The sequence below is a fragment of the Pagrus pagrus genome (genome assembly GCF_965226575.1).
Source record: "Pagrus pagrus genome assembly, chromosome: 3".
NCBI classification, from domain to species: domain Eukaryota; kingdom Metazoa; phylum Chordata; class Actinopteri; order Spariformes; family Sparidae; genus Pagrus; species Pagrus pagrus.
This window is the reverse complement of record NC_140187.1, coordinates 14535031-14547177: the sequence shown is the minus strand read 5'-3', so window position 1 is coordinate 14547177 and position 12147 is coordinate 14535031. Positions and strand designations below refer to the sequence as shown.

General features: G+C 41.6%; 1 protein-coding gene across 2 annotated transcripts in view; it reads right to left on the bottom strand.

The window, feature by feature from the left end:
* The window catches only part of trim62.1 (tripartite motif containing 62, tandem duplicate 1), a 41376-nt gene extending 30029 nt beyond the window's left edge, over window positions 1-11347 (bottom strand). For both annotated transcript variants that reach the window (XM_084349107.1, XM_084349108.1), the window contains exons 1-2: window positions 11312-11347; window positions 9228-9786 (exon numbers count right to left, since the gene is read on the bottom strand). In XM_084349107.1, the coding sequence (XP_084205233.1) occupies window positions 9228-9635 (408 nt within the window). In that variant the 5' untranslated portion in view covers window positions 9636-9786; window positions 11312-11347. The remainder of the gene's footprint in view (window positions 1-9227; window positions 9787-11311) is intronic.
* Between the last annotated feature and the right edge of the window lie 800 nt (window positions 11348-12147).

Below are 12147 nucleotides of genomic sequence, written 5' to 3'. Positions count from 1 at the left end.
ATACCACATGACACCAACAGAGAATTTGGACCAACTGTCGGAATTCTTACACAGAGATAAACACAACAATCATTGTGGACCTGAGAAATGTTGTAAAATTATTGATTCACAATCATAGCAACATTTTAAAGGAAAAGTGACACATTTATTCTGCACCTTTCTACAAGCTTTATAGATGTGTTATCTAAAAAAATGATTTGTGCACATAAAAATGTTATCAACATGACCTTTAGGTTACAGTGCTTACAGCTGTTAACAAGGTTTGTAAAATGCTTTTTAAAATCATCTTATCCTTGAGATACTTTTGGAAACAGGCCTTTGGTCTCTCTGTAGTTGTAAAACATTTCTCATCTGCATGTTTCCAGCACTCTATCCTAATAGTTAAGCAGTTTTACTTGCAAGAAAACATATGGCAAATTACAAACAGACTTCTCTGTGCAGAAGGCCTACATGAACAGTTCTAATGCACAACAGATGTACCGTCATCTGACGCACTTAACTTAAGCAAGAGCCAAAGTAATCATCTAAAAACAAGACACAATGTTCTGAGTGATAGACACAAGAAGCGCCAGCTCTACTTTCTCCAATCAATGCAGTTGTTTATCTGCTAATCTAAGAACAGCATGGGCTGAAGTAAACAAGCAGCCCAGCTCTGTCCTGCCTCAAGCATCATCAGTAGTATCAGTGATAAGTGCAGTACAAGCTACAGCCTCTCTCTGGATGAGGATTTTATGCCAGCACTCCTCTAATGGAACATGACTGTTCTGTCTTTCCCCATGGCTCCATTTTCACATGAACGCTGACTCTCTGCCACACCAAACTGACTGACCGCCAAGCAGGACAGCTCACTCGTCTGGGGGTGGGTGGGTGGCGGTAAATTAGCAGGGTGGAAGGGACTGGGAACTAGCTTCCTCAAAGGGATCGGTTACCAAACAAGATATGTGGCGTTTAATAAAGCCATGTACCTGAGAAACGAGGAGGCTGAGAGAGAAGACAGAGCAGGAGGGGTGTAACAAAAAAAAAGGAGACAGGGAGAGAGAGATGGAGCTGCTAGAGGAAAGGAGAGCAGACTGAGGCGAGCCACAGGGGAGATGGCAGCCGTGGGTGCCCTTGAAATTGCCTGACTCATTACTGCAGCAGCACGGCCATGCGTGGTGATGGCAGGCTCAGAGAGAGAGAGAGCTCTCGGCTGGGCTCTGACAGTCGGAGAGTGAAAGACAGCCTTGTTTTTAAAACCACCAGAGGAATGCTTCAAAAGAAGGCATGCTCACTCTGCCTTTTCAAACGCCGCCCTGCGTCACAGCGAGGCAGACGAGGAACGTGGGAATACGTTTTCACGATTAACCCTCCTCTTTGTGGTCTGATGATGGCAGAATTACTAGGTATAAGAACTAATCAAGGACAGCCTACAGGTGCATCTGGATGCTTTGAGTGACAGGTCTGTGTGGGTGACTTACACCACAGTAATCATTTAATTTTTCAGCTGCGTGGGCTTTAGTCAGACCAGCAGCATCACTGCACAGCTGCCTGCTGCTATACCATCTACAGTATCTATAGTCTCTGCAACAAAAGTTAAGTTCCTGAGTATGCACGGATAACCAGGAGCTGCAGTCTTACTTTCCCTTCTTATCTAGTCTTACACCGCTGTCAAGTAGAGCGGAAACACATCCCCTGGGCAAGCAGACAGCAGGAAGAGTCTGTCTAGCCCTGCAAGACTGTGGTCGCACACAGCCAACTGACAGTCTCGATCAGCACAATTAAAGCGCGGTGGCTGCCGCGGCCTCCACTTTGTCCTCTGCGGGAGTTCACTGCCAACTTTGGGCCACAGTGGTGTGATAATAAGTGCACAGCTTCGTCCAGCTCTAGTCAGGGTTACAGCCATCCAGCCAACCTCTATTTAGGATGGCGCCAGAGCTCCAAGTGTAGCATGACTGTGGGAGGGAACTGTAATCTCATCGCCATTAACAACTAAAATAAAAGGCTTTATTTCACAGAACATAAAGCATGGACTTTACAGGGTGAAGAAGATTGTGGCTCAAAGATAAGGATGTCTGGTTTTCTGGTTATAACCTTGTTTAATGAGTTCAAAATAAAACTAACAGGCCGAACAAAAATATCACTTAAAATGACAGAAATCTGGAGATTTCTAGTGCTGATTGTGGCTTTGTATAATGTTTTTGATCGAGACATTAGAAATACTTTTACATTAGGAGTGTTCCTGCTCTTGTGCATTACGTTTTAATTGTGTTGAATGAATGCCATCTAATGCGAGTGGTGGAATAAAACCCCTCCTAATCAGAATGCATTAGTTCCCTCTGTGAAATCTCCACTCCCTAAAGCAAATGGCAGGCAGGGCTGCAGACAAATCCTCCCCGATCCTACCTTAATGTCCTTTCTGTTGAGGAGTACGTGCAAATGTGTTGGGTGAATGTTTGCCAGATGTGTGTGCGTCACCCTGCAATGGGTCGGGTGCCGGATGTGTTTGTGCATTACAGATCTGGCTGCAGGAGCTTTCACGTGTTAGGAAAGGATGCAAATCAGCAGGAGTTAAAGCTCTCAACACAGCATCAAGACTCAGGGCCTGAGGTCAGCGGAGTGACATGCCAGGCTAAGGAGATTACAGCCTGCCACACACCAACCAAGGACTGGCCTCGTCACTGGACGGCAAAACACACTGTCAACACAGAGTTAAGGCGGTGGTGCCATGACTTAACACATGTGTTTATCTGAACCCTTTGGGAATCTAATTTGTTTGAGAATATCAAATGCGTTGTACCAAGCAACGGCCATGATGCCAAACTCCAGGCTTCAGAATAGTGGTTCACAAACCAATGGGTGATGATTTACACTCAGGGTTGGTTTAAAAGTCTGAGTCTCTACTGTAGATGTTGAAATTTGATTTCGTCATCCTTCAAGATCTGATTGTGAAGCACACTCATAGACAAGTTTCTGCTTACTGAATACAGATGGGTTAACTGCAACACAAAGGGGATGCGATATCTGCGTCATCCTGCTCATCTTACGAGTGATGAGGTAAGTGGATGATGTAACTGGAGTGCAAACACTGCTGGAAACATGGATAGTAAAAGTGAACCATTATTACTCATACATGAGTATGGATTTTTGTCTTCACTGAGAACAAAATCACAAACCAGTCACTAGAATAAATTCTGGCAATGCACACGCAGAGCAAATCACGGATATGTTGAAACTTCAGGTTTGATGTGTTGAAACTTTATATGTCTTAAAAGCTGCTGGAAGATGCTGTTTAAAGGTGTTACATAGGTCTATATTCCAACAGTTACCACTGTTGTTGAGCGTTTGGCCAGTAACCCATGTTTCTCCTCCTCCTACCCATGCAGTAAAAGAGAAAATACATTTTCTGGTATCCCTGCCCACTTTATCCAATCAGGATAGAGAATTCAATAATGAGGCGGTCCCCCTGCCAAGCTATGACATACATTTGAAGAAAAGAAAGAGGAAAAGAGAGCTGCCTCAAAAAAATAAAAATAAAGGAGTCGTGTAAGTGTGGTGACGTAGAGGAGGGTTAGGACATGAAGTTAGCTAAAATTTTCAATTCTACTTTGTGAAAACGCTGTGGTCTGGTTAGGTTTAGGCACAAACAACACTTGCTTAGGGATGGGAAAGGATCCTTTTTTTGGGGCCATGAACACAGTTGGAAATTTACCCAAGGTGTCCTTAAAAAGATCAAGTGGTCTCATGCTTACGAATGTTGACACGCTGCCTCGAATGGTGGTCTCTCGCTTGACAGCCATCTTGCCTGGCTGTCATGACATCACTATTCCCTGTAGACTGGGCTACAAACTCATGATTTCAAATATTGCCAATTAGTCACAGTTCTGCAGAACCACACAAATGATGAGTTGTATCACGCAGGCCAATGAGAGAGCAACATATAGAGACACAGAAGCAGAAACAGTTTAAGCCAGTCCCAAATCCTATGTGCCAAAGGGTTAAACAATTCAACAATTCAACACAAAAAGGCCAAGCTTTGGCTCTCGACCTAGCAAATCCTTTCCCCCTCATCTACAAACTTTCCCACCCTACAAAAACTCTTAAGGTTCATTTTAAAGAGGCCAACGAGCTGGCAGGGGTAGTCACAACACTGGAGCTAATTGCTGCTGCACTTTAACACATCCTCACCATGTTGTTTTGGCACTTTAGTAAAGCATTGTTGAGCCTTATGCTAAAAGTGAAGTTTGTGCCTGCGGGCGCAGCTCTCACACACTTGTTTGTATCTAACACACAGCTCCTGTCTGCTCACTGGAAAGTAAAGAGACGTTAGCGTTGACTAGTATCCGTATTTCTTGCACGGGCTCTGTCTTACAACTAATTAATTCAGAGAATAAAGTTCAAAGTGACTGAAGACACGTTCCTAATAAAATTTACTTTGTGATCTCAAACCGTCGCAACACCATCTGCGGTCTCGTTCGGATGTTTGTGTTTGTCTAGTAAGGAAGGGATGTTAAGGAACAAACCACCCCACTTGTAGATCTGAAAAGGCCAGTATGCCGAGCTCATCATGGGACACGGTTGTTTTCCGATGGGGCCTCTGTGTACTCGTGCTCTCTTTCAGTATTGTAGATCTGGGAAGCCTCCAAAGCTCCTGCCAGAATACAAAATGCCAGAACGCGGCATTGAAAAGAGCTCCAAGCAGAGGGACAAGCGGGTATCCAAGAAAAGAGAAACATCTTGTGCTGGGCCTAATTACTTCTGCTCCAAGATTACACAGTTTTGACCTTTCTCAGGCTTCCAGCACAGAGCCTGATTGGAAATTAAGGAGGACAGCATTGATGTCTTCAGCGCTGTTAATTATATTTAATGCAGAACACAGAAGAACATCTGTAGCTCTATACTCCCCACTAACTCACTATGTTTACATGTAATCTATTAATTAAATTCATTGTACTCCTCTTTTATTTAATGCTTTAATTCTTAATGCACTCCTCACAACCAACTCAGTGGAGGTAATTGGTTTTAATCCAATTAAAGCATTGAGGGTTGAGGAAAAGCCAGACTTATTAACGTCTGTTTGTTTGTTGGTTGGTCTGTCAGCGGGATTAAACTACTGGTCTGATTTCCATGAAACTTGGATGGATGCACAGAACAGTACCCCATAAACTTTTAGTGCGGATCCAGATAACAGGACAGATCTAGAAAATTTTTCTCACTTTCTTTAACATTTAACTAAAGCATTTTTTTTGGACATTTTTGTTACTTTCTCAGGGAATAATGTATGGATCTTGATGGAAAAAAATGTCATATTTCGATGGCTGGTATCTATGAGTGAGTACAATATGATTCAGATCCTACATCTGGTGAGCTTAAGTTATGGTCAAGCAGTTAGAGTTTAGATACTATCGAGTTTGATATTGATTATGCTTGACTGAATTAAAGGGGACTGTTGAGCCTTGGTGGAGGTATGCGCTCTACGGAGTGCCATGCTAGTTCACCAAATACGTGTAAACAAGGAATTTGTTACCATTGTCAGAACCACAAACTGAGGGAATACTATAGCAAACAAAAAAGATTAGACAGCCAAAAAAGATAGAAAGCACTTCAAATGATAATATACAAATAAACAAATATACAAAAGCAATATATATTACAGATTAAGTAAGGTTCTGTCTGATGGTTGGGACATGCTGTATGTACTGGACATTGTGTGCAAAGATGCTAATATGTCCAGTGCAAACAGTTGTTTAGATAAAAAAAGCATGAAAGCTGCAGGAACAACTCTCAGTGTAACAGTCGTTGTTATTGTCAGTCAACTTACAATCTGTATAGTTGCAAACCTCTTCTAGAGCTCGACTGATATACTGGTCAGCCAATATCGGCCTATCACAGCGACATCGGTATCGTCATTTGTTGTCCGATATGTGCCGGCATGAATACTTATTTTTCTTTTTACAGAACATGGCACAGAAATAACTGACTGGGGTCATTTATAATTGTTAAATTTCCAGTAAAGCTTATGAGTGTTTTGTGTTCTATTGGCCGATATATTGACATTCCTGATACTCCCCAATATTGGCATCGGCTCCAAGAATTGAGTATTGGTCGTGCTCTCATCTCTTCGACACTCATTGCAATTTTTCTGACTCTGGCAGAGAAAGATAATTCTCAGTTCTTAGTCCACCTGCTCACAAAGCTCTGATCGGCTTGGTTGTATTTCTGGCAGGTGTCTATCAGCACAACACCAGACCTACTTCAATCTCTGAAAAATCAGAGGTGCTGTCAGCTTCTGGAAATCTATAAACAGGCAAATGTTAGGGCAATACAACCTAAAATCTAGAGCAATAAATAAGGATGTAACAAATATACTTCCACAGTATTTATTTGTGGAACAACTTAAAGCAATGATTACCTTTAATAAATAAGTGCATTACATTTCTTTTTTTTAGTTCTGAAGTTTGACTTCTGGCCTGGACTGTCAGGTGTTTGGTTGACTGAGCTTCAGATTAAATGTCATTGGCTGCTATAGATATTCTCATTTTAAATATGTGGATCCCCTGCTGAAAATTCTGGCATGAGACTGAAGAAATAAATTACAAAAACAAATATTTTTCATTGATTGTGTCTCATCACTTCTGTCAGGTGTAGTTTATAATTCAGCTGCAGTCCGCATTTAAACCTGCCCATTGATTCAGAGCACTGAGGGCAAAATGAGCTTGACAGCGTCAAAGATATACTTTCAGAGGAGCGCAAGAGGTCAGTGTAATGAATAGTCAAAGGCAGAAGCCATCTTATTGATACAGTCTCTGGCACAGACTATGCATAATAGACATAGGCATAACATTCAAGGTTACAGAGTCTGTCATATTTTAGAAATGTGGACATAAAGCAAAGATTTTAAATAAGAAACTCAAATTTCTGAATCACCAAAACTCACGGATTATGTTAGGGTGACACCCACTGTGGACTGAGCTATAAACCCTTAAATACTGTGTGTTAACCATCATCACTTTGCTCTGTTTCTTATCAGAGAGTTCACCTTGCTGTCTGCCAAGAAAATGGGAAACCAAATGTTTTCATGTTACAGTTCTAAATATCCTTATCGGTAACCACAAGCTCAGGAAGTGAGGCAGACTACATGAAATAAGACTGGTATGTGTTTCCTTGCATACTGGAGCAAAGAAGGAACGGGATTAGGAGCTTTGTTTCACAGTTATTGGATTTTGGCTCCGTGGGAAATGAATTATCCAAACAGTGAGAGGAAAGAAAACACCGAACCCTTAATGTGGAAAAAAATCAGTCAGTGCAAACACACATGACACATTAACATACACTTGGTAGGGAAGCTCACATCTTTAAAGTCACTGTCATGAAAAATATCCTTGATCTAAACTTTTTGGGTTCTAACTCTTTACAACTGCTTGTGCACCGGCACTTCCTTACTTGAGTCCTTCACTGAGACAAGCCACAATTTATCCATAATACATCTAACATTACATTACGTATAGCTCCGTCTTTTGTTCTGTCAACATCAGACTACCAGGGGACATTTAGAGAATCAATTTGTGACAGTTTGATTCTGATGTGAATCAATCTTTTTACCCACCCCTAGCCAACAGTTTGCAAGGCTGTGGTAGAGACACGTCCAAAAGAAAAGCCACATTTCTGGTCAAAAAGAGAAACACACCTACTTTTAAAGGTTATGAAAGACTTGTATATGCACAACTAGGACTCTTTAATATACTGACATTATATCTTGATTGTGATATGAGACTGTTTATCATCTTAGATATCTAAGTGATGTGATGTGTCAAGTGTCGTCATTTCCTGGTTTTAAAGGCTGCATTGCAGTACAGTGATGTCATTTTCTGAACTCATCAGACTGTTCTACTTGTTCTAGTACTTGTCTTTAGCCATTTAGTCGTGATAGCCACATCACTGATGATTATCTATCAAACATCAATCAAGTGTGAGGCTGTGTTCACATGGTGGAAAGCTTAGAAAAAATGTAATTGTGATGCTTAAAAGCAACACCGTAGCCCCCCAGGGTTTTGCTCTCAGCCCCCGCCTGTTCACACTGTACACCCACGACTGCACTCCCACACATCAGGAGAACTCTATAGTGAAGTATGCGGATGACACCATCATCATCGGCCACATTACAAGCAACGATGAGAGTTCATATCACGAGGAATTCAACAATCTTGCATAGTGGTGCACAGAGAACAATCTACTGCCCAACGTCAGCAAAACCAAGGAACTGATAGTTGATTTTATAAAAAAAGGAGACAAAGACACACACCCCTGTCTACATCAGTGCAGCCGAGTTGGAGGAGGTGAACAGTTTGTTCATTACACATCACCACCCTGATTAAAAAGAAAACACAGAAAAGGCTCTAACTCCTTTGGAAACGTAAGAGGGCTACATTTCAGAGCCAAATTCTTGTCAGCTTTTACAGAGGAGCAATAGACAGCATCCTGACAGGAAACATCACAAACTGGCATTAGTCGTGCACGGCCCAGGACAGGAAGGCTCAACAGTGGGTGAAGTGAGATGTCTGCACAGAACCCAAAGGATACCAAAAGACAAAACCCACCACAGCCACAGTCTGTTCACCCAAAAGATACAGAAGTATCCGCTGCCACACCACCAGACTACAGAGCAGCTCCAGCCGTTCCACTCTTCCACATTTTGACGTGATAAAACACATGGTAGGTCATGTTAATCAGAGTATGTGAACGGTGGAATAATAGTTCTCATTAGCCATGTTTACAACTGAGAAGGAATACTGTCTTTTTTTAAATAAAGGCAAAAACCTGCATATGTTTTAATGTAAACAGTCAGTTTTTTATTTGTTGTTGTACTTTTTATGATTCTTTTTATGAAAAGCAGGTTGGACATTTATTTCTGTCTAAAAACCCTTTACTTTAGGAGGAATAACACCTAACTGAACTCACAGATGAGACAGGTAATGTGGGCAACAGGGAGGGAAAAATAAATGAGATATATTTCAGTCCTCAGCACCTACTGTACTGAAAGTACTCATGAGCAAAGCACTAAATCCCTGAACTGCTTGAGTGGAGCTGCTCTGTGGTAGCAGAGGACTGAGGCTGAACTGTCTGGGCAGCTCCCACAGGGTGAATGAGTGCAACTGCCTGAATGTGGCACAGAGTGCTGATGGTTTTTAAGAAAATGTCATCCTCTACCTTGTTAATGAGCTGTCAGAGTGTGTGTGTGCGCTATAGCTGACCTGTATCTCCTCGTAAGCCTCGTCAATAGTGGTTACTTGGTGCTGCTCGTGTAGCGCCGGCTCGTCGCAGAAGAAGCACACCAGACTCTTGTCGGTGAGGCAGAAGAGCTTGACTTTCTCGTGGTCCTTGCAGGGGTAGGAGCTCCTCTGGGCGTTGAGGATGGCGTCCAGCGGGAAGGCCGAGTAGCGCTCCACAATGTTGGACAACTTGAGACTAGGCGAGAGGAGAGGGTCGGCGAAGGTCCTCCGGCACTCAGGGCAGTCCCTCGTTCCGTGAGGCTCCTGCCTGCTCCAGTGCTCGGTGATGCACTTCCTGCAGAAGTAGTGCTCGCAGCCAAAGCTGACGGGGTCCTGGTAGATACTGAGGCAGATGGAACAGAGGAGCTCGTCCTTCAGACAGCAAGCCATTTGCAAACACGGAGACTGAGCGGCATCTAAGAGGGCAATTCTCTGGAGCGGAGTATAATTGGTTTAATATTCAAGTAAGTGGTTCACTTCCTCCATGTGAGAGTTGACTGACAAGATCTTCAGGAATCTTAGGATTTCAGCTTGAATATCTCTGTTGAAATATGACAGGAGACAACAATCAGATGCCACAAACATTTCATTATGCACCTAGTGAATGGTCTAATACATTATAACAAAGAAATCATTAACAGGAGCGGATTCTTTGGTTACACATTAACAAAACGTACTTCAACGAGGTCCAATTTAACTTTCAGTTTTATGTATAGAGATTTCAGTGGACGTTAATTTTGGCTATACTTGGTTTAAAAGTAGTGTTTTAACAATTATTTAAAAAAAAAAAAATGTTGCTTTAATCTATCAGCAACCATTGATTGAACCATTTGATTAATAACCAATTAAGAACTAACTGTTTAAGTCATTTTTAAGCAAAAAGAATAAAACATTTGACAGGTTCCAGCTTCTTAAATCTGAATATTTGTTTTCTTTGTCTTTGTGATAGCATATTGAATACCTCTGGGTTTTGGACTGTCAGTGAAGCAATAATACTAATCTTAAAAAGGGGCACTATGTAGTTTTTGGAGAAGAAACTCAAACTCAGAATTGTAATATTTACAATATGAATGAGGTTATAATACAAATTCAGAAATATAATCTTTTTTATTATTTGATTAAAATTCCTTCCCCAAAACTACACAGTGAACCTTTAAGATGTCGCCTTGGATTCTGGAATAATATTATATTTTTCACAACTTTCTGACATTTAATAGCAATCGTTAACATTTTATGATTCATTTCATGAGAAAAACAATGATGTGTAACGAAAATAGTCCAATTTAAAGCACTTTTACACAAAGAGTAGCTTAAATAAGCGTTCAAATCCGCTTAAAAACCAGCACTATCATATGATGATATGAGACATAACCTGTAACATGTCCTAAGCTGCCCTTGTAGCCTTACTTCTTCATCAATAAAACCACAACTCTTTTTAAAATGCCATCATTTAGCTTCTCACGAGAGAAGATGCAATCCAGTTTCACTTTCCCCTCACCTGTGCAAACACCTGAACATTTGGGTGGCTTTATCTAAATACTTCCCCTCCACCTCCTAAATCCATTCCCCCTCTGATTGTGGAGGGTTTGTTGATCACAGCCAACTGTTAGCACCAACCGACAGGCAAACAGGGAAACACCTGCAGCGGTATTATCTCCGCTGCTGTCTTCCTCCTACCCCCGGTGTGGAGGAGCTTCCTTTTAATTCCCTTTCTCAAGAGAGGTTCAACAGCCTGGACTGGAGTTTTTTAATTCGTACCATCTACCACGAACTGTCGAGTCAACATCTGTGCTGTAATTTAGCGTAAATGCTATTTAATTGGCTTCCTCCACCTTGCTCGTAAGCTGGATTTGTAAACATAACCGACCAGGACCACGACACCAGCAACCACAGAGGGAGGATGAGAGGGGGGCAGAGACGCAGAAAAAGAGGCGAAACACTCATTTTAAAAGCAACATATCTTAAAAGCTGGTTTCTGGGGAAGTGTGTGACAGATGTGGGTGTATGAGTGTGACAATTCCTAAACGAAGGAAGTGATAGAGATAGAGATTAAAGCCTCAACTCACCAGACTCAGTAGCGACTTCAGCGGCTCCAATGCAAGTGTCTTTCAGGAAGGAAGGTAACACACAGCGGCAACAGACGCTACCAACTGTGTCGAAAGACAGGGGGGTGTAAGCGATAGTATTTACATAAATAACTGCTTCGATGATTACTTCGATGAATACGTTATGAAAAATGAATAGAGGTTCATTTTTATCTAATTTAGGAATTGAAGTGATTTAGTGAGTGAATCCAAGGCTGAAAAAAAAGTAAAAATATCAAGTTGGATCCCACTCTAACAATGGAGTGGCTCAGTGTGGCTCCTCTCCCCTCCTTCTCCCCGTTAGCATCGCTGCTTAGCTACCTTGATTTTTACAACAAATAAACCCACCAAAATACGACAAAAGCACCTGAATACGTCGAGTAAACTGTTTTACTTAAAACAAAATAAGTGTAGGAGCCGGTATCAAAATGGACTGCGAGTGTTCAATGAGCCGAGAAAGAGAGGAGCTTCAACAGGCTGCAGTGTCCGCCTTCAACCAGCAGGGGACAGCAGCGTCCGCAGAAAACACCATGCTCTTTCCAGGACAGGTGTAGAGCAAGAAAGATTATTTTCTTTCACAATATTTGGACTATTTGGACCTGGAATTATTATAAGATAAGATGTATAAGTATGTTTTGTACATTTTGGTTACTTATTAAGATTAGAAATCGACATACTTTTCTGGCAAGTTATACATCAAGAACAAAAATTGTAAATTTGACATGTATGGGCAGTGTTGTATTCATGTGTTAAAATGTTACTTTGGTAAAAATGAAAGTCACCCATGCAAACAGTAGAGTACTTGAGTAAAAGTCCAA